At 41.4% G+C, this 23,173-nt stretch overlaps 2 protein-coding genes across 6 annotated transcripts in view; one reads left to right on the top strand and one right to left on the bottom strand.

Moving 5' to 3' along the window:
* Positions 1 to 14,891, bottom strand: part of impact (impact RWD domain protein) — a 46,166-nt gene extending 31,275 nt beyond the window's left edge. For 2 of the 3 annotated variants that reach the window (XM_050055519.1, XM_050055520.1), the window contains exons 1-5: positions 14,724 to 14,891; positions 11,809 to 11,937; positions 11,681 to 11,733; positions 11,493 to 11,555; positions 11,249 to 11,334 (exon numbers count right to left, since the gene is read on the bottom strand). In XM_050055519.1, coding sequence (XP_049911476.1) covers positions 11,249 to 11,334; positions 11,493 to 11,555; positions 11,681 to 11,733; positions 11,809 to 11,937; positions 14,724 to 14,771 — 379 coding nt within the window. In that variant the 5' untranslated portion in view covers positions 14,772 to 14,891. The remainder of the gene's footprint in view (positions 1 to 11,248; positions 11,335 to 11,492; positions 11,556 to 11,680; positions 11,734 to 11,808; positions 11,938 to 14,723) is intronic. The other variant, XM_050055521.1, reaches the window with a different exon arrangement.
* A 373-nt stretch (positions 14,892 to 15,264) lies between these two features.
* The window catches only part of osbpl1a (oxysterol binding protein-like 1A), a 49,791-nt gene continuing 41,882 nt past the window's right edge, over positions 15,265 to 23,173 (top strand). For 2 of the 3 annotated variants that reach the window (XM_050055044.1, XM_050055043.1), the window contains exons 1-6: positions 15,265 to 15,538; positions 18,540 to 18,669; positions 18,740 to 18,825; positions 20,686 to 20,760; positions 20,906 to 21,017; positions 21,178 to 21,263. In XM_050055044.1, the coding sequence (XP_049911001.1) occupies positions 18,546 to 18,669; positions 18,740 to 18,825; positions 20,686 to 20,760; positions 20,906 to 21,017; positions 21,178 to 21,263 (483 nt within the window). In that variant the 5' untranslated portion in view covers positions 15,265 to 15,538; positions 18,540 to 18,545. Of the gene's footprint in view, positions 15,539 to 18,539; positions 18,670 to 18,739; positions 18,826 to 20,685; positions 20,761 to 20,905; positions 21,018 to 21,177; positions 21,264 to 23,173 lie in introns of those variants that run through there. The other variant, XM_050055045.1, reaches the window with a different exon arrangement.

Here is a 23,173-nt window from a genome sequence, read left to right as displayed (position 1 = left end):
CCCTGAAGTTTCTTGTGAAACCTAGAGAAACACTCTAGGTGATACAGAGACAGAGTAATGGGCCTCTGAAGTCAGTAAAAAAATTGAAGATTTTGCCTAAAATAAAGGATGATGATTTTTCAGGATGAATAACTGTCTGTGGCTTCATCTGAGCAGGTAAATGACACTATGGGGCTGTAGGCACACTATCAATGAACATTTGTTTCAAATTCAAAGAAGATTGCTCAAAGTATGACCATTCTACAGTGTTTTTTCCATGAAAAGATCCAGGCGGAGCTCCAAATGACAAGTCGGTCACTCGGCTTCAAAACAGTACTGTCAGTGATCAAACAACACTCAGCCAGCTTCAAACATTGTACCTTATTGAAATCAGGTGTGATTATGATAGCTGATGTTGTTTATGACACAGAAACACCATAAAATATCACCAAATAAAGCCATATGAAACGTGAAAGTTATGATCCCACTTTCTAGACGGTATATCTCAGCCAAAAATAGTGGTAGGAGTGAGACTCTTACCTTTTATAGAACAGCTACGTCCCCGCTAACAGCTCCATAAGATCGCAAGTAATCCTTTAACTTTTCCCGTCGAAAAACGGCATGACATGACTTGTCACCACTCATCGAAAAACGATGTTATTTTTAAAAAGTTGAGAGCTTGCTGAATCCGGCAATACCAAACATCACATGGTTTGATGACGTAGTGCGCCTGGGAGATACCATTTAACAGAGGAGGAGGGGAGTGAGGACGTCGGTGTCCTGGCGGAGTTAGAGAGGTTAAAAAGCAGCTAATAACAGTTAGCAGCTAACTCAAAGAAAAGAACAACAGTTGAAAATTGGGAAAATAATGAGATTTGGGAGCACCTTACCCTCCTAACAAAGAAAGAGATCCGCTGCCATATAACAGAGAAAGTAAATAATTGTTACTGTCATGTTATGCTTTATTAAGTGCTGTGGACGCACATGTAATATGTAACACGTCAAGCCCATCATGCCTCTTTTGGTTCTGCAATGCCAGCATGCTTTTGAAAATCACACTCTGGAGCAATATGATGCAGCTGTCATTTGGTTCTGTGTAAAAATGCAAAGGAGGCGTGAAGAAGGGACTTCCTAGTGGCCCTATAGCACGATCTCTGTGTACAAATGGCTACAGACTATGTGGTGGTTCTGCAATTTTTTGAGGTAATTTTTCACTTTTGAGTCTTTTTGTGTCTCCTTGTGGTTGTTCTTTGTCTCTTTGTAGATGCTTTGCCCATTTTGTAGTTACTTTGTGTCTCTTTGCAGCTACTTTGCGTCTTTTTCTGCCCATTCTGTGTCTCTTTGTAGACACTTTGAGTCTCTTCCTCGTTGGTATGTGTTAATTTGACATTTGACATGTTGCAAGTGAAGGTTCCTTGGGCCCCCTGACACTTTGGGCCCCTTGGCCTACGCCCAGTAGGCCCATTCTGTAATCCATCCATGGAGACACATATTAAGCATGGTTCTAGGGGTTGTCACTCAGGAAGTTTTCAGCCTCTAACACTTCATTTCTGTGATTTATATGCATCAACTTATGATGAAAATGTCTTTGTTTATGCAAAGGAAAACACAAATTCAGGTGCCAGATGAAAATTCAAATGCAGTAAGGCACCTAGGTATCTTTATTGCTTTATAAATATTTATTCTCCTGTAGACAGACTTTCTAACTTAATGTTATCCCTGCAGAATCAACACACATGTCGGAAAAATAAACTCTTCTGTCCTCTTTTGTTTGTGGCAGAATCTTTTTTAAACGTGTATGTGGGGGGTGTTTTTGTTTTGTTTATTTGCTTACATAATTTGTTTTTCAGACATTGCACATGTGTTTCTTCTATATTTACATGGCAATAAACATTTCTCATTCATTAGTAAACATTTCTTGAAGCAAGCTATTCTTAAAAAACCTTTTTAACAAATTATGCTTTTTAAAAGCAATGGGGGACAAAATCAGCCACTTCAAAAAGTGCTAGGGACACATCTCTGGCGGCCCCAGTGTCAATGGAAATGGAAATGTTGTGTTTTAGTTTGGAGAAAAGAGACTGTGAAAATTAATAAATGCACATGGTTAAAAAAAAAAAGAAGCCTGAATTAGCCTCGAGGCCTTTTTTCATCATTAGTCCCTATGACCAAGGTGTTATGAAAGGCTTCTTAAAATACATCAAAAACAGGGCATTGGTTAACAAAACAAAAACAAAACACAACAGCTTTCTATGAAAAGCTTTTTTTGGAAATCTCAAACCTGGTGTCTGTAAAGGTCATTACTGATCAAACGTCCTCTTTTGCCCGGACATGTCCACTTTTGACGTCCTGTCCGGGGCGTCCGGGGGGTGTTTATAAACTGATGATAATGTCCGGTTTTCCTTGTGTGTGTGTGTTTGTGTGTGTGTGTGTGTGTGTGTGTTAGAGTGCGGCACGGGCCGCATAATTCTGTCCGAATTCTGTTGTGTGTTCTGTCATTCTGTTGTGTTATGTCCGAAACCGAACCGAGCCCGAAATTATTTAATGACTAAAGCACTGAGTTTGTGTCACACAGCTGTTATGGTTACAGGCTATTTAACAGGCCGGGCGTGCGCCGTGGTGCTCCGCAGAGAGGGAGACCTCCGTGTTTGAGACGAGAGCGGGCGGCGGATGGTCCGAGGCTTCCAGCGAGGAGAGAGGTAGAAACAAACAGCCAATGTGTGTGTGTGTTCTGTTCAGGTGTTGTCACATAAATAACAGTGCCCAAGCAATAAACAGGACAGACAATAGGATTTTATTTATTTTTACACTACATTTTCACTGAAAGCTGACCGAATCTGACCCGAGCCTGAATACAATTTATACATTTTTGATCGGGTAGCCACACTCTAGTGTGTGTATGTGTCCCCTATCTATTGGGGCCTATCTGAATTTCTGTCTTTGAGAGATATTATTTTGTAATATAACTGAATATTCTATCCATACATATAAACTTTAAATATATTAAAATTATAAGGCATCTTTGAGTAAACTGCGAGTATCATTTAAGTAGGCTATCTCGTGGCCGGGCCAAGTGTCCTCTTTTTTGGAAATCTCAAACCTGGTGTCTGTAAAGGTCGTCACTGATGTCTACAAACATGGCAGCTTGTCATTAAAATGACACCTACTGAGCAACTTAGTACCAAACATGACCTTAACATCGACACTAAGATGGTTTCATGACCTATGACACCAAGACAGACAATTCATAATGGATGACACCAGTTATTAGACTGATACTACCTTTGTGGGACCAGTGAAGACGCCGATATGATGTGTAGCAAGGATTACACAAACCGACTGATCAGAGTGCCATCATTAACTGAGAATGGTTTTAGCTGAGTGACTTCAACATATTTGTTCCCTTGGACAGTTAACCATGACAGATACTCAGTTCCACATTTGCTTTTGTTTTTTAAGATTGGTTTCTGTTTTCTTGTTTGTTTTTGTTTTTTGATAGGATAGCTAACATGCAGCAAATGGCTGCAGGCTGGAATTGAACTCACGCTGCTGCAGCAAGGACACAGTCTTGGTACATGGAGCTCCCACTCTACCAGGTGACCCACTGGGCGCCCCCAGTTACACCTTTGTTAACAACACACACAGGGAAAAGTGCCAGTGCAGAAAGTGGCCGAGTTCATAAGTTACTGTTGTATAATGTCCCGTATCCACTGACAGCTAATGCAGTGGGACTGGATACAAAAGATCAGCAGGTGACCTGAAAGTAGTGCTCAGTTGTTATGGAAACAAAGGTGAGCTGTGTGTGAGCGCAGCCTAAATCTGTTGATGGACACAAATGTGCTAAAAATAAAGTTAAACTATAACAATGACCTTGTGAATTTTCTTGCTTTCTTGCTTGTTGGATAAGGCCATATTTTATATATATATTTTTTGTAAAACCAATAATGTGTGAGTCTGTCTCTCGGTACCATCCAGCTTTCACAGCCGTTCTGTGGCAGCCAGCTTCAAACCCAAAATAATTTCCTACAGCAGCTGTTCCATGTAGTTTTTAGCAAACATTACTCAAACAGGGAAATTTAGATCAGTGAATTTGTGTGGGACTATTTTCAACCGTGGATTAAAGCTTGAGTGCCGGACTTTTACATATAAATGACCATCTGTTACATTCAAGCCCTCGCCAAACAAGTTCACACAATGCTGATTAAGCCTATCGCCACCAGGGAAAGCTCTCTTGTAATGCGCAGTACACCAAAGCTGTGTTTTCTGGTTTCTGTGGCTACTTTCCCACGCAATCACACCCGAGACAAAAGTTCCACATGCCAGCTTTAACATACATTTGGTGCTCTACAGTATCAACAACAGCAGGAGGACATATCTCCCTCACTTTTATTGTTTCAGATTGATTTCCTTACCCTATAGCCCCTTTTACACTGCCTGTTCAAAGAGGGAATGTCACGCTGCTATTCAGCATGCCTCATGAAAGGTATGATTGCAGATAGGAGGGACAGTGTTGTCTCGCCCTTAAGCCAGCAGCGGAGGTAATAACAGCGCCAAATCAACATCTATATCAAAGGGACAGCCAGCAGGATAACAACATAACAACGTATTATGTGTGCAACCAGCCGCAGGGAGATTTAAAAAGCAGCTGATAGCAGTTAGCAGCTAACTCAAAGAAGAAGTACAGCAGCTGAAAATGTCCGCAAAGTGGGAACACAATGAGGTCCAGGAGCTCCTTACCCCCTGAGAGGGCAGGATCAGCTGCCATATCACAGGGAAGGTAAATGATTGTTATATAACGCCATTGTTATTGTTTAGAAAGTGCTGCTGACACATGTTATATGTCACACCAGAGGTTGACGCTGTTATGTTACACGTCACACCCGTCATGCCTCTTTTGCTTCTGTGATGTCGGTATGCTGTCTACAGTCACACACTGGAGCAGCATGATGACGCCATTGTTTGGTTCTGTGTAAAAATGCAAAGGCGGTGTAAAGAAAGGACTTTGTAGTGGCCCTACAGCATAATCTTGGGGTTATGTGCAATACATGAATGGCTAATGTGCAATACTGTTATATGTATTATCTGTTTTTATGTTTGTTTGTTTTTTTTACAGTGTATGATTTTCATTTCTTCTGGACTATTACTGTAGGGCAGCAATACCTGTGCAGCTCCTGAGTCCAAGACACATTTGGGGCAATAAAGTATATCGTATCGCATCGCATCGCATCGCATCGCATCGCATCGTATCGATCTCTGCGTAAAAGCGGCTGATGAATGTTCTTCTCTTACTGTCAATCCACAATAGTCCAGGTGAGAGAAGGTCTGAGTTGGTAAAATGTTGATACACTCATCTGAGATGCCTCAAAGACCCTGTGTGTAGGATTTAGTGGCAACTAGCAGTTAAGTTGCAGATTACAACCAACTGAATATCCCTCCCCTCACTGTGTAGAGTAGTGCTTTTCAAACTTTTTGTGCCCAAGCCACCACAAAGGACGAACCAAAATCTCAAGGCACACCCGTAAATATATCTATGCACAATAGCTTCTATAACGTGTGTTATTACTCATATCACGACATTTACAATAAACCAATAAAAATAAGAACAAGACAGGTAGTTTTCGTGACACTGTCGACTGACAGTTTTCTTTCCCTTTCTTTTCAGTGGTAGGTCGTAAAGCGATCCATTGTCCCACTCATGGCTTTTTCCTTTTAAATGTTATCATCCCTCACACTGACTGCTAATCAGGGCTTTTGATGTATCACACACTTATAATTCCCATGTGCAAACAGCAACAAATAGGTTCCCCATGAAGGTTTTTTAGATTAAATTAAATTCTTAGCTGGAGTTTGCCTCTTTATTAAGAAATTGGTGTGCACAACATGCTGATACAGTCAATTAAAAATTAATTCATAACTTTTTGTACAGGCCCAGAAAATTGTTGCAATAATAGTATGTGGTTATCACAAACTCCCATGGCACACCTAAATTTGCATCATAGCACACCATTTAAAGAGATAGTGCACCCAAAAATGAAAATTCAGCCATTATCTACTCACCCTCATGCCGAGGGAGGCTCTGGTGAAGTTTTAGAGGCCTCACATCCCTTGCGGAGATCCAAGGGGGGAGCGGCTAGCACTCACATCCCTTGCGGAGATCCAAGGGGGGAGCGGCTAGCACACCTAATGGCTGACGGCGCCCCAGACTAACGTCCAAGAAGTAATTATCAACTAATGAAAACATAATTATGAATATTATGTTCCATTTCTGCTAATAGACGCCCTTAATCCCACACACTGGACCTTAAAGTTATTGGTGGGATGAATTCATTGTTGGTGTGTAAAAAGGGCTCCAGACTGTGTGGTGGTTTTGCATCTCTTTGAGGTAAATTTGTGTCTCTGTGAGGTGACTTTTCACTTTCAATTCTTTTTGTGTCTCGTTGTGGTTGTTCTGTCTCTTTGTAGATGTTTCGCCCATATTGTAGTTACTTTGTGTCTCTTTGCAGCTCCTTTGCATCTTTATGTGGCCAGTCTGTGTTTCTTTGTCAACACTTTGAGTCCCTTCCTCGTTGTTAATTTGACATTTGATATTTTGCAAGTGAAGGTTTCTTGGGCTCCCTGACAATCCTTATTGGTAGAATAAATTCATTGTTGGTGTTGCTGTTTTTTAATGGGGTAGCTCATAATATGTATAAGCATTATTATAAATATAGAAGATCAGCCGTATCCTTTAATGTTACTCATGAGAAATAGGTACGCCTTTTCAAGAAAGGAAAAAACAGCTCTTAGATGGACATAATAAAAACGAATGATCAAATTGAACTGGTCATAAATCTAACAAGCGTTCAGTGACAATGTGAAGCTGACTAATGCCTTCAGTGTTTGTTCCGCGCATGAATAGAAGCACCCAGAAGCACAATTGCTGCCAAAATTCATTAAAAGTAAATGGGACTTCATATTTGGGAGAACAAACATTTGGTGTCTCTGATGTTTTTCATCCTTCGCTTTCCATCTGCTCTCATTCAGCCAAACTTCATCATCATCATTATTTCTCTTTCTTGTCATGTCCTCTGTTATGTTTACTCCCTTTTCATTTCCTTTTCTATGAAATGTGCATCTTCAGCCTCATCACTCCCCCCCCCCCTTTCTCCCTCTCTCCACCGTGTCCCCGTCATTTGAATGGGAATAAGCTGTCAGTCCCACTCCTCTGAGCTTAAGTGCTGTGGCCAGTTATACTTATTACCACATGAATCGCGAAGAGAGGACAATTTTATACCACACAACAATGGGGAGGAGGACAGTTAATATTTTCAGACTTGTTGCTCAAAAGAAAGCAGAGCCTACCTCGATAATGGATACTGCTGGGCTCGGCTGTAGATAACCAAGGCTCCTCCAGAAAACCTGATGCACGCTGACACTTGTAGAAAATCTTTAATTTGGGAATCTTTTACGCTTTTTACACTTCAAAAGAGTCTGCCAAGGTAACAGAAGCCATTACATAGATATTGATCTTAATTCAATGCAGTCACTCAAAGTCAGACACAGAAGGCTTTTTTAATGCCCCCACAGGCCTTTGTGCTCATCTTATCACAGCTCTAGACCACATCAGACAGCTGTAGTACTAATGGAGGTGCACCTTAGCAGAACTTAGACGAGGCTCCAGATAGGGGAGTATTCATCCGGAGCTTTGATACTACTCGTTCATAAAACATAATCAAATAATCACCCCTCTGATAAACAGCAGGTTTCATCAGAGCTTTTAACATGTATGCATGTTATCATGTACTCCTGAGTCGTGTTAAGAGAGAGTCGTGTCATCCCTATTCTCTTCAATGGGCCTTTTTCTTTTTTTTTTACAGCAATAGCGGAGCCTCTCAATTTTCATGCAAGTCAGCAGTAAATACTGAGTTTCAGCAGAACAGAGCAATTGTGATAGACATTTAAAAACATTTAAAGAATCACATTGTAAATTGTCACCACATCTGCATTAAATGAACATGTGCATTAAAGGTCCAGATGTAAGATTTGAGTGAAATCTAGCTGTGAGGACTGCACATTAAAACCAGCTGAAACTTCTCAAAGTTAGAATTCCTTGGATGTTTATTGTTCAGAAGGTTTTTACCAAGAGCTGAGTTATCCACAGAGGTCTCCTCCACTCAAAAACAACCAGACCAGGTGATTAAAACCAGTAAAAACACCAAATAAAGCAGTTTCACATTACAAATCAATCGTATGCTGTTTGGCTCAGCGCCTGCAAATATGTGCCAATTTTCACTGCTAACTACAGCGGCTGACACAAAACCATAAATGGCACTGTCTATAGCCAGTGTTTGGTTTGTCCCTTCTGGGCTCCTGTCAAAACACAGCGGCGCAACATGGCAGACTCCATAGGCCAGGACCCGATTCCTGTGTAGATATAAATGTCTCATTCTGAGGTAACAAAAACACAACGGTTCATACTTTCAGGCGATTGTACACTAAAGAAAACATATTAATTATATTATATTCCATTTCTGCCAACATATCCTCCTAAATCCTACACACAAAACCAAGGGCAAAAAAAACTCACTCTCCTCCAACACTCTTGGACCAACTACTGCGAACAGGCAGTTGGTAGCTGATGATAAACCAATAATAGACTCCTTAACTCTGACCATACAAGCAGTGGACCACTCCAAATAAATTACACCGAGAAACATGAGCATCCAGCTGCACCCTGAAAGTTTGTCAGGATTTTTTTTTTTCACCTCATAGCAACCTGTTTCTTGGCTGTATTAAGGTCAGCAAAAATAGGTCTTCTCTGGTACCCAGGAGCTGGCAGCTGAGATAAATAATTCAGGAGTAAACAGTTATAGACACTGGCATGGTCGAGGAGAATATATCTAACAAGTGAAAGGAAGACCGCCTTCAAAGAATGAGCAACAGGTGGGCATTCCCAGAACACCTGGAGGAAAGTAGAAAAAGAACTCTAAACTTGATTTTTTTTTGCAGGGTAGGGAAAATAAAAAGTTAGTCAAACATAACACTGGGGTGATTGTAGAGTAGTGGGTAAATGTGGTGAAATAATTTTGGTGTACAAGTTAGTATAATAAAGTTAATGTTACACAACATGGAGCTAAGGGCACAGGAAAACTGCCTGACATGCTCTTCATGTTTCTGAGTTCATTACAAATTCATTAAATGATGTTTGCTTGAATGTTTGCTGCTCTCACCTCAGCTGCAAAAGTTAGTATGCCCATCTAACTAGCTATGTGCGGTAGTAATCCAGCGTTCCCTCCAAACACAAGGGTCATGTCATTAGCTAACTACATTATTTTGTGGGGTTACATGTCACTTTAGAAAAACACCTGTCAGGGATGCTTCTCTTTTAAAAGTGAGGCACAATGTTTAAAAATGAAAAGATTAAAGCATCAGTCTAATGATTGTGTTACTTATCCATTTACCTTTTTCTGTAGTAAACATTATCCATCCAATTAGATGCCTGGTTTTGTTCACACAAGCTTAAAATCAACTAGAATTATCACCTCGCTATTGTACACCTCCACAAACCAGTCAAGTTGTAGGCACAGTTTACATGCATGTCAGTGAAAACATGGATGTATCACACATATCTCCCCCCCTGGAAGCACAGAAGAGCTTTACGCCAGGGCCACACTGCCAGCGAAGTGCCGCGAAGCGCAGCGCACCGAAATTCTCACGCGAGCCCGTTCACACCAGATGCGCATTTGTCCACACGTATGAGTGTGTGTGTGTGTGTGTGTGTGTGTGTTAGTGGGTGTGAGTGTGTGTGTGTGTGTGTGTGTGTTCATCTCTCTCGTGCTGTTTAGATACCACTGACTAATATGTATAGCCTATATTCCTGCCCGGCTTAACACATTCGCTCGCGGCTCGCGCAGAAAATAGACCAGACGCCGAAACAATCGCTGCAGCACCAGCCACGGAGCTGCGCGGCGCGGCCGGTGTGGATGACACAATCGGTTAACATGGGCACGGAAAGGAAACTGGCTTCGCTTCTCGGCGCTTCGAGGCTATTCGCAGCGCTTCCGCGTCCGGTGTGGCCCTGGCGTTACAATCAGCACAGTTTCAAGATGGACACCAGCTCAGTATCTGACCACATGTCCCCCCTTCTGTTCCTGAGATACAGAGTTGAGTAATGGCCAGAAAATTGTTTTTGCAGATCCTTATGATGTCACAATGAAGCTGACCTTTTATCATTTTATCCTGTTGGACATTTGTGTGAAATTTTGTCTTAACTACCATATGATTTCCTGAGTTATGGCCAAAACATGTTTTGTGAGGTCACAGTGACCTTTGACCATTAAATTCTAATCAGTTCATTCTTGAGTCCAAGTGGACATTTGTGCCAAATTTGAGGAAATTCCATCAAGGCCTTCTTGAGATATCGCCTTCCAGAAATGAGCCGGATGCAAGGTCACAGTGATCTTGACCTTTGACCTTGATGACAAAATCATCAAAAATCATCCTTGATCATCCTTCATCATCATCCTTGAGTCCACATAAATGTTTGTGCAAAATTTGAGGAAATTCCCTCAAGACCTTCTTAAAATATAGCCTTCCAAAAATGAGCCAGATGCAAGGTCACAGTGATCATGACCTTTGACTTTTCAACCACCAAAGTCTAATCGGTTCATCCTTGAGTCCATGTAGATGTTTGGGCAAAATCTGAGGAAATTCCCTCAAGGACTTCTTAAAAGATCACATTCCAGAAATGAGCCAGATGCAAGGTCACAGTAATCATGACCTTTGACTTTCAACCACCAAATTCTAAGCGGTTCATCCTTGAGTCCATGTAGATGTTCGGGCAAACTTTTAAGAAATTCCCCCCAGGTGTTCTTTGCAATCATGAGAATGAGACGGGTGCACGACCACAGTGACCTTGACCTATGACCACCAATGTCTACTCATCTAACCACATTTAAAGAAATTCCAGTGAGGCGTTCTTGAGATATCACATTCACGGGAACAGGATGGACGTATGAAGGGACAGACGGACATATGGATGTATAATATAAAGCCTCCAGCCACAGTTATTGCCGGGGTGGATGCACAAAATCTGTCACCATCATCACTGACAGGTGTAGCAACAGCAGCTAAGAGGGGAGGGGCTTAGTGAACAAATGAGATTCCTGTATTTGCTGTGTTAAGAAATAAGCTTTCCTGGACTGATAAATGTTATCAAATGTAAATTCAAGTCATTAGGATGTGCTTGAATGAGTGTGTCTCTCGAGCATGGATTTCATTTATCACACCTCACCTGTGTCTGAGCTCTGGGATTTCTCCACGAGGAACTCTCTAATTTTCTCCACCCACAGATAGAGGATGCTCTCCCCCACATGCTCCCTGTTGAAATTGCAATAAATACACATGAGGGTGGACTCTCTGAGAGACACAGACAACACAGACATAGCACTGTGGACACAATCGTATAAGCTTTTGTTGTGGCTAATATCACCCTACAGTGCCTCCCGGTGAAGTCAGAAATCATGAGAAGCACTCACACATAGAGGTCTTCCAGGCTGTTTGCCAATTTGGTCCTCTCGGGGCCTCGCAACCACGCGGCACTACAAAAGCCGAGAGCAAACACAGGGTTATTGAGTAGGAGTACGAGTGGGCTTTAGAGTGGGATGTTGTTCTAGCAATTCAGCAGATCTCCGCTAGATTAAATTTGAAAGGCAAATAGACTCACTTAATCTGGTAGATGGGCGGGGCGACACTCGGGTAATCAGGTGGGAGAATTATCTGATCAATGAGAAGAAAAAAACATCATAAACTGGGTTACAAACAAGAGAACAATAAAGATCTCTGTGTCTCTACCTGCAAACATGCTGTCAGTTTTGGCTCATCCAAGTCGTCGGATATTTTGATGCAAAATATTCTGGATGCTTCGTCTATAACGCACCATTCATCCCCGTAGATGGAAGACAGAGCCTCGACCTCTTCGATCTGGACCATAGGAAACAATAACAAAGAAAAACATCTATCATATGTGTCTGTGGACATGAAGTATGAATCTATCCATAAGGTTATTTCAGCATTTGGACCTGAAGTTTACTGAAGGCTTTAAACTCTGACCTAATATATTTTTTAAATAACATCAAAATCAGCTGCACACAGAGACATCAAAAGCACACAATATTAAAGATATACTATGCAGGATTTTCCCTAAAAAACAATGCACAGACTCAGACAGAAGTAATCCCATGACCACCATACTTATGCCCCGCTAGAAGTGTCTGGCTGTGTTTTTATCTGCTGAGACTCTGCTCTCTGCCTGTACCTTCCTGGGCTCTGCACACAGGTAAGATCTGGACTTTATAAAGAGCGAGCCATGAAAATTGAGGCACAGCGCTGAAAAAACACAAATACAGCGAGGTGAAACCAAGTGGCAACATCCAGAGCTGAAAAATGAAGCCAAAGCAAAGAGCTAAAAACTGCAGTTCCTATAATGGCCACTTGAGGCTGGCTCCAGAAGTGAGTAAAATCTATAGATAATTTCACCTAAACTCACCTGTTTGCATTTTATTAAGGCTTAAACTTCTGTATATTTAAGGGTGGGGCTGCATGTGTGACAAGCTCTCTGCGAGGCGTCATCTGGGTCTGTGAGTCCGATCCTTCTGGCTCCAAAAAATCAAGATGGCTACTGCCAAAATGCCAGACTCCAGGCTTCAGAATGAGGGAAGTCACAGTGGCTACATCCATTATTTTATACAGTCTATGGGTGAAACGCCAAGCGGATGAAGCTTGTTCCAAAATGAAAGTGAATCTGGGCTTGGCTTTGCCCTTCACTGGCGATGTTAACAAACAAACTGCATGATATACCTCTAAAGTACAATTAATCTCAGTTTAGGCACAGAAGTACAAATTTGATTTTCCAAAAAAGTCACATATAGTGGTCTTTGAAAAAACTTTAAACCTCACCTTCATCATTTTAGGAAATATACTTAGATGCTTTTTTGCTGAGAGTTAGATGAGAAGACTGATACCACTATCATGTCTGTACAGCACACATGTAGTTGGAGCCAGAAGCCAGTTAGCTTAGCTTAGCATAAAGACTGAAAAACTGGGGAAACAGTTAGGCTTTGACCAGAGGTGCCAAAGTCTACATGTCAGCACCTGTAAAGCTCACTAATTAACGTACTAACAGTTATCTTGTTTGTATAAATCCGAACAAAAATAGTCTTGGGACTATTTCTTGATCAGGAGAAGTAACTTCCTGGAGTCTCCACTGGTTGTCTGGCACATTAAAGGTCCAGCGTGTAAGATTTAGAGGCAAATAGCAGTCAAGTTGCAGAACTGAAACTTCCCCCGTGTGTTAAGCATGCAGGAGAACTATAATGGCCAACACAAAAACACAAAATGTGGATGGCCCTCTCTAGAGCCAGTGGTTGATTTGTCCTTTCTGGGCTACTGTAAAAGACATGGCAGGCTCAGTGGGAGAGGACCTGCTACAGTATGTGTATAAATATAATGTAACGAAAACCCAAAGATTCTTAATTTCAGGTGAATAGTTCAATACTGTGTAACATTTCTGACAATAGATGACCCCAGATCCTACATGCTGGACTAGGTATGCACGATATTGGACTGAACAACTAGTATGACCAATACTGAGACCAATATCGATATATCCACTTTTTTAACAGCTTGACGTTTCCTGTGCCCAGCTCTCCTGAAGTGGAGAACTTGACTCTGTCCTTGGCGTTGGAGATCATCACTCTGAGACAGGTCACAGCACTTTTTTCGCCACCTAATCTTAGCGGTCATCAAGTCTCTCTGCATGCATACTCTTATCATGATGGCCCACCAGCAGATGGAGACATGAAACAATGAACAATACTTTCTAATGTATGTAATAGTCACCCATTGTGCTAAATAAGAAAAAGCATGTTGGCTGATTCTGATATTTCACTTTAAAGCCAATATCGGCTCATACCGACGATGTGCCGATATTATCGTGTGTCCCTACACTGGACCTTTAAATGTGCTAATTAATGAGCTTTAGAGGTGTAAGGAGGTGGACTGTCTTACCTTCAAACGGAGCCAGTAGAAGTTTACTGTACAGACATAAGAGTCGTATCAATCTTATCTACATCTCTGTAAGAAAATGAATAGACTTGTTTCCCGAAATAGTGAACCAACTGCTTTTATAGAATTGTCAAAGACCTCTGACCATCTGGATGGAAAAAAGAAAATTTCTGCTGCATGACAAAAAAGATTTTAATCCCATTTTCCAAGTTTCACCATCAAACAACCTTCTGTCGTTTTTTAAGGAGCACCTAGCAAGCTATTTATTTCTTGGAAAATTGGATAGCTCTGTGATTGTCATGGCGATACAGGAGAGGCACTGGAGCTGAACTACAACAAAGACATGTGCATCTGTTCTGGCACACACATCTAATTATGGGTGCTTGTGAGGGTGTTAATTTGAGTCCATCTCTTGCCGAGCCTGCTGGGCTTCAAACATCACATCACATCACCTTGGGAGCAACCTGCAGTGTGTGTGTGTCTGTTCCTCTCTGTTCCATTGCTTGTGTCAGCCTGCCTGAAGTTATTATCAGTAATATTTTCACCTGTCTAGTTCACCCATGGGTTCACATGCCAACAGTAACCATCTGGCATATACTCTCTCTGCACGTCAAAAACACCACAACAAAAATAGACATTGAACCCAACTTGCCAAGTTGTCTTAACTTTATCAGACAGCTTGTAAAAGCAGAAATATTTATTACTTGAGCCTGTAGATCTCCTTCATTCCCCGGATGTAAGATGTCGGCCATCAGTTCAAGTGTCGGCTACAGAAAATATGAAAATAAATCAGTGAAAAAACACAGATTATATATAATTTAAGTCACATGAACTACATGTTGAGGAGCAGTCTGCATGTGGGGAAGTAAACAGCTTCCAGGGCAGAGCGGATTGGGTGTTTTGTCTTCCGGGTTCTGACGTGTTTTCACTCAACAAAGTAAAAAGCATTACGACAAGGATGACGNTCCAGGGCAGAGCGGATTGGGTGTTTGTCTTCCGGGTTCTGACGTGTTTTCACTCAACAAAGTAAAAAGCATTACGACAAGGATGACGCCAAATACAAAGCGCAACCAACAAAGAATTCAATTTGTGAATATATATATTTTAATTTCGCGTGATATATAAAGTAACGCGTGTGTTTTATGTCACTGGAAATGTATTTCTGCGTTTAAAACAACGCTCACAGCTTTTATTTTGAAAGGCGCAAACGATGCTGCGGGGCGACTTCCGCTCTTCGAAGATCAGCTGATGTGAGTGTAAACAGAGGCGTGTGTGTGAAACAGACAGAGACAGCTATATTTCGCCATCGCTCAGCTCAGCGTCAGTTGAGGACGATAATTGGGGAATGTGTGTGTGACGGTGTGATGTGTCGGCCGATGTGCGCCGCGACGTTTGTGCAGCAGTAGCGCAGCAGGAAGCGGCTCAGAGGGGCTTAAAACATCACATGTAGGACCACCGAGGGGCCTGTGAGAGTCCCGTACCCTGGGTTTTACCTCTCAGGACTGGGAGTGTTGAAGAAGTAAGTGTCTGGCTCACTGTTTGTCCTGCTTGCTGGTAAACAAACATCTGTTATCATGTCTGGTGATTATTGCAAAAATTGTTTTTATTGTTAATTTCATTTTCTCTTAATAATGGTTTTGTAATGCAGCAATGAATCAAAGAAAATTCCAGATTACAATTCTGATTAGTTGCTGCTGATATGTTATTCTATACATTATTATTATTATTATTATTATTATTATTACAACTAGTAGTTGCATGATAGTACTCTTATTGTTATATTTTCTAAGTACTTTAGTTTTTATTTAGAATCTGGAAAAGCAAATATAAAAAGTCCCAAGACAGCAGTGGTGGAAGAAACAGCCATTTCATTTATGTTAAAAATAATCCTGCATTCAAACTCTTAGTAAAGTAAAAGTACACAAGTCTCAGGAAAATGCCTGTGACTGATATGTTATTATGAATTACATTAATAAATAATTAATACTGATGCAGTCATGCAGGTTAGTCCAGTGGTTTCAAGACATTAAGGCCACGCCCCATCTAAAACGTCACCATATAAATACGAGGGGTTGCGTAAGGTGATTAATATAAGAGGAAAGGAGAAAACTAAGTACTGCAAACACATTTGTATTATTATTTTTTTTCTACACTGCTTTTTTTGTGAGATATTGAATATTTTAACACCTCTGGGCCTCACACAGTTATGTAAGTTAAACCATCTGAGAAGTTTAAAGGAAAGATGTATCTAACAATGTGTTTTTGTTTTACATGCAGCTCATCATGTGATTTTAATGTTAATTTTTAATCTGAAAAGTCACTTGTAACTAGTACAGTTTGCAAATGAATGTAGTGGGACACAGAGTCGTTCCGTCTGGCATGTAGTGGGACAGAAGTAGAAAGTAAAACAGCATGAAATGAAATGAAGCCAAAGGTGACGTATTCATACTGCTTGTTTTGTCAGTCTAAAACCCCATAATATTCAGGTTACTATCACATAAGACAAAGACAAGTAGCAAAATCTCACAAAAGAAATAAAACACAGGAAATGTATTTGTTTATTTGTTGCTTTAAAATGACCGAAATTATTATAGGTTTGATAAAATAATTTAAAAAACTGCTCAAATGAGAGTCAAGAATAGAGAGATCAAACTGAACATCATAATAAAGTAATGAAAATGCTAATTAAAACCGGATTTTAATAAATATTGAGAAAGTAAACACCAAAGAAAGCACTGCATGCGTCATACTTATGTCGTTACAATATATAGTCAGAGTTCACAGGTGTATCCCCGTGACTGCAGTGTGCAGTAGAAAGACTGGCTGAGTAACCGTTACTGTCACATGCTCCTCAGCTCCAGGTAAACCTGTTTGAGTGCCAGTCTGACATCTGATTTGTCATCTGTGGTTCGTAGATTCTCCACCATAGCCACATGACATTTCATGACATCACATACAGCAGCCCTTTTTTCTTTTTTTTTCTCTGCATACCAAGGTTTTACTGCAAACGCACAGCGTCATGTGGACTGAGACTGTATAAAGGGGAAAGGGAGAACTTGTTTCCTTCCTGTAAAGCCAGTCTGGTGACAGCCACCTTTCTGTAATCACTCTGACAACTGCTTTTTCCTCACTGTGTCACAAAACACTCTTGTGACTTTGTCCTCACGTGTCTTAAACAATGAGCGATGATGACTTGTTAGGATATATAACCAGAGACAACACCTCCAGGCTGAACTCACTGTAAAGGTGCACTGCACTGATTTTGCAAATCACGCTCAGTTTACTCATCACACAGAGCACAGACAACAGTGGAAGCTGTTGTTTAAGCGTCAAGTGTGTCGGATTTAGGGGGATAAACTGGCAGAATAGGAATATAATAAGTATGTTTTCTTTAGTGTATAATCTCCTGAAGCTAACAATGGTTGTCTTTTTGTTACCGTACGAAGAGCCGATCATGTCTGCATAGGGAGCAGATCTTTGTCCACAGAGATCGCCATGTTCACCACTGTGTTTCTACAGTAGCCCAGAGCAGACAAACCAACCACTGGCTCTAGATAGTTAGCAGCCAATACAGTACAATACCTCTGCTCAGAGGTACAGCAGATTGTCCACCAATCGTAAGATCGGCGGTTCGATCCCCAGCTCCTCCATTCTGCAAGTATCCTTAGGCAAGATACTGAACCCCAAATTTTGGTGTGTGAGAGCATGTGAATGGTCACTGAGTAGCAGGTGGCACCCTGTACAGTAGCCTTTTCCACGAGTGTGTGAATGTGTGCGTGAATAGGTGAATATGACATGTAGTGTAAAAGAGCTTTGAGTGGTCAGAAGACTAGAAAGGTGAGATACAAGTGCAGTCCATTTACCAACATAAATGGTCTGATACACTCAGTTCCCAGGTTGACACCTCCCTCTCCTGTATGTTCAACAAAGGGTCCCCAAATCTTAAGAATCTTGGGGTGGGGTTAAACAGACTATACAGACTTTCTTCAAAATTTAGACAAGAAACTGTGTCATTTAGCCATTTTTTAAAGCAAGGAGGGGAAACTGAAATCCACTCTCTCAGGATAAATCTTTTTGCTGTGATCAAACCAAAGATGAGGGCCCGTTTTAATGCTCGGGGAAGAATCAAAGAGTAGTTGGAGCAACCCAATATCACACAGACTATCAGGGATTAGCTGTCTGCTGTATATGTCGCTGTACAAATGAAAAATGTCATCCCCAGAAACTCTTGAGCTCGGGGCAAGACCAGAGAAGATGAGCTGTCACTCTGCTTGCACTTATCACAGGTAGCAGAGACAGAATAAAAGATACTGTTGGGTTCGGTGCAGCCGATGGTCAACTTTAAACTGAATAAGTTAAAGTCTAGCATTGATGGAACATGCTTTGATCCCATCTAACCCCTCTGCCCATAACTCATCTGAAATCTGCTCTGAAAGCATCTTTTTAATCACAGTCGAGTCACAGAAATAAAGAGCATCTTTTTGTGCTGTCGCTGTTTCTCTCTTGCGTGTCCTCCGCAGGGGTCAATGGAGGAGCTGGAGCCAGAGGAGCAGTTCCTGCGGTTCGCCCGCAATGGAGATCTGCAGGGCATTCAGAGGCTCCTCATGTCCACGATAAAGGAAGAGACACAGATCAACATAAACTGCAAAGGTTCGTGACATTTTTCAGCAAACACTGTCAATCACAGCGTGTGGTGTAACACTGTGTGCTGTTTTCTCAGGTAAGAGAAAGTCCAATCTGGGATGGACACCTCTTCACCTGGCCTGTTACTTTGGACACAAAGATGTGGTGGAGGAGTTACTGAAGGTTTTCTTTTGTTTGTTTATTAAAAAACATTTTAAAGGAGCAGTGTGTAAGATTTAGGGGGATTTAATGGCATCTAGTGGTGAGGATTGCAGATTGCAACCTGCTGAAACTTTTCCCTGTTTAAATTCCTTTTCATTGTTTAGGAGATTTTAACCAGGGGCCAAATTATCTGCAGAGGTCCTATCCTCTGCGAAACAAACAGGCTGTGTGCTCACCTTATTATGATCCAGATATTCAGGGGTTTTTACTCTGAGCCGAGTTATCCGCAGAGGTCACCTCTCCAAAACAAACACGCCAGTTAAATACACTGAATAAGGCAGTTTCACATTACAAATCAGTTCTCCAATGTTGTTTGGCATGTCAGAGACAGGCCACAAAGCACCAGGCATTTTTCCTGGAGCACTCTGAACTCCTTGAGTTGAAAACTTCAGCTCAGAGCGGAAAAACACTCCTCGTCATCTATGTTTTCATCACCTTTTTTCCTGTTGTCCATTCAGGTGATTCGGATACCCAGAGCTATTATGCCTGACGATAGACAGCTGGTTGTCAGACTGCCCCTGAGTCATCCTAAAATATGCCTTTAAATGGCCATCATCGAGGCAAAGCTTCCGGACCAAGTGATGGTACTCCCCGAAACCACCCTTTTTTATTAGGGTCTCATGTACCCACACAATTCTCCGTTTCCCTGTGCCCAACAAACTTTTTGCTGACAGCCTCTCACCCTCAATCACAGTCTACTACTACTAACAGTAGATTGATTACACGGGAAGGTTAGTCTTAGGAGGTGATAGGATGGTTGCCTGGCAACAATAAAAAGGTGCAGCAAACGTTTTTTTTGTTTGTTTTGTTTTGTCTTTTTTAAGTGCGGTGCACCTCGTCTAGTCTCGCGTGACCAGTCTCCCTTACTTCGGAATGGGAGTCTGGGGACATTCAGCTTTCGTTTTGTAATAGAAATGGGCCGGGATATCCAGACCATGTGACGGCGTTGCCATAGGTACAGCACGTGTGCTACATGTAACAGAGACGTTGCAGCTCTGCAATATAGCTGAATCAAATGAAATCATATTCATTTTAATCTCTTCTTGCGATGCACTGAACACTTCCTTTTCTGTTGTACTACGGACAACAATTCGGGAAACAGCAATTCCGGTGTAGGCGGGTGTAAGGCAAAGCTAATCAGCCATTGGTCGAGGAAGTACGGAAGTACATAGATTTGGATCCAATCACATCACTGCCGCTGGGAGCCAGCACTAGTTCTGTTACAACTTTCCTATGGGAATGTCCACAGACGACAGAGTCAGCAAGCGTGCTGACGTCATCGGCGTCTGTGTAAGAGACTACACCTCGCCAGGAGGTCCAGGAGGTTTTTACAAGCAGCCGAAATGTCCACAGAGGCCTCTTCTGCTCCAAAACAAACTGTCCTGGTGATTAATACTGGTAAAAACTCAGAGTAAAGCAGTGTCACACAAAAAAATCTGTGCTTTTTGGACGATCTCGTCGTGGAGGGGCTGCTAACTTTGGTGGCCAATGTCAAAACATCAATGGCTGTATCTAGGACCAGTGTTTGGTTTGTCCATTCTGGGCTACTGTAGAAACGATGTGACATGGCGATCTCTGTGGACAATGACCCACTCCCTATGTAGATATAAACAGCTCATTCCAAGGTAACAAAAACACAACAATTCTTGTTTTCAGGTGATTATAAACTAAAGAAAATATACTTATTATATTAGATGCCATTTCTGCCAGTATATCCCCTTAAATCCTTCACACTGGACCTTTAATTTCTAAATTTTGCTTCAGATTTTAAATAACTGCATGGCTAACGTGTGTGTTATCTGTGTGTGTCGCCCCCTGCAGGCAGGTGCAGATGTTAACTTGCCCAACAATGTGGGAGATACACCGCTGCACAAAGCTGCCTTCACAGGAAGAAAGGTACCTGAATGCATCTTCCATTCAGATTTTAAATTTCTTTCTGCTCTCCTCGTGTCTTTGTTGAAAATATGGTTTTGTGCATGCATTTATTCATCCATTCAGTCAATCAGTCAATCAATCAATAAATCAATCACGTATTGATCAGGAGGTTGTCATGCTGCTGCTGCACTATGATGCATGTGCTACTGTCATCAATGGGACAGCACAGATACCCAAAGATGTCACTCAGAATGCAGAGATCAGAAGCATGTTAGAAGGTGAGAGAGGCATGTCCTCATCTAATTTCACAGAAACAGATTTATCTTTCTCTATGTTTAATCTTTTTATATTATTCCATACAAGGTGTCTATTTGATGTATACATTGTAAAATCATCCCTCATTTCCTCTTGTGAATCCCGTCATTTTACCAAAACCAGCGGCTGAGAGAACAGAGGAGAGGAAACTGGAGGAGGAACTTTTGGAAGCTGCACGAGAAGGAGACCTTTCATCTCTAACTCAGCTGGTTAGTGCCAGATGCTGATCGTTGATTCAATACTCACAAAGATATGAAATGGGAGTCGGAAACATGCTCTATATAAAATCTTACTTTTGACCTATGAAAGTATGGAACATCCTCTCATAATCTGGGCACAGTTTTGCAGCTCCTATGGTGGAAAAAAATGAAGGTTTCTGCACATTAAGAGAATACTTTAACCCTTAAATCACCATTTGTAAATCAGTTACTCACCCTGTGTTAGCCTCTTTTTTTCTCACACACCTTCACAGTGAACCAAGAACAGAAAAATGGAGAAAAGTCTTGATGAATTGAACACATCAAAACATCTCTATACAGTGACAACAGAGCTAGTGACCTAACTTTGTAAATGTTCTCCACCCTATTTGTCTTTTTGCTTTCCGTGTACATCAGAAGTAGAATGTGTTGTGTCATGTAATGTCATGATGTGTCATTGTATCTGCTGCTTGTTTTCACCGTGCAGCTGCATTTTAGCAAAACTTTGTTCCTCTGGCAGACCTCCATGTTGAACAGAGAATCCAAAAAAAAGGCAAATATTCTTAATGAATTCAAGTCATTGGGGACTGCGTTCAACAACATTACTATATCAACACATCTGTTCTCAAACTCTCACACAACTCATGCAGTGTAATCCAATAATCATTTTTCCAGTCGAATGCTTAGAACTTCCCAAACAGACAGGCCTCTCCACCATGGAACTAAACAGATATTGAAACGTATATATGCTCTGTTCAGAGCCAGACTATATTGACAAAAAGTAATTTACAGTAGCAAACTGACTGAGGCAGCGGTAGACCAGCAGCACTTGTGCTCAGCCAGGTAAAGTTACTGCAACTTTTAAGGTGGAACGTTTACTTATGACAACTTTGACCATCACTTTAGTTTTTGTATGACATACACTTTTAGTAATGAGTGGATCCTCAAGCGTTAATATATATATTAATTTCAACTGGGTTATGTGAAGTGCATATATTCTAATCCTCGCTCAAAAAAAAAAAAGCATAGTGGAGCGTTGTTCCTGTGGGCTACAGCAACACTAAACCCCTGAGCTTGCTTGAGAAGGACTAAATGCACAAAGCTGCTATTTTTAAATATCCCATGGAGAGAGACTCTCACTGCATGTTGTCGGCATGCAGCTTCGTTCTGTGGACGATAAACCAGGTGCAGACTTCCATCTGTGTCACCGCTGATGAGGAAATACAGCGAGTGCTGGACGGAGCAGTGAGTTACAACAACCCCGCCCACATTTAAGGGTACTGTCTGTAGTGGAAACGCTAGGGTCTAGGTACCATATCTGAAGGGTTACTGTTGGCTCCAAAGGTATCATACCGAAAGTGTTTTGTGGAAAGCCCTGTCAGAAAGGGCTGTCTGTTTGGGAAGTACTGACCATGAGACTGGATGAAGAGACACCAACCATGCAAATACTGCACCACCTGTGTGAGAGTTACAAAACAGATGTTTTGATATACTTTTGCTGAAGTTAAACGTGGCCTCCTTTTACTACAGTCATCAAGACTTTTCTCTGTTTTTGGATTCTCGATTCACCATGGAGGCAGGCGAGAAAAACAGCGTTTTCTCGACAAATTCAGTGTAACGTAGGTAATTGATTTGGGGGGTGATGTGCTCCTTTAAATTCAATTCAGATTTTATTAGCTACACTAGTCATATGGCTACAGGGATGGCAATATCAGTCTGTCACTGTGAGCATGTCACAATGCTACACTCTCAGATATTGTCACACATTCACAAGTCCAGACATGTGTACTCTCTGCTACGCCCTTTAACTCTTAGTGACAGCAGAACAATTGTCCACAGAAGCCTCATTAGCAAACTGCTCTGAAAGAAAGAGAAGCTAACAAAATGGACACTGGCATCAAGATTTTGAGCAATCCTAACTA

This window comes from Epinephelus moara, chromosome 10 (genome assembly GCF_006386435.1).
Source record: "Epinephelus moara isolate mb chromosome 10, YSFRI_EMoa_1.0, whole genome shotgun sequence".
Lineage (NCBI taxonomy): Eukaryota > Metazoa > Chordata > Actinopteri > Perciformes > Serranidae > Epinephelus > Epinephelus moara.
The sequence above is the reverse complement of the archived record's forward strand: the minus strand, read 5'-3'. Positions and strand labels throughout refer to the sequence as shown.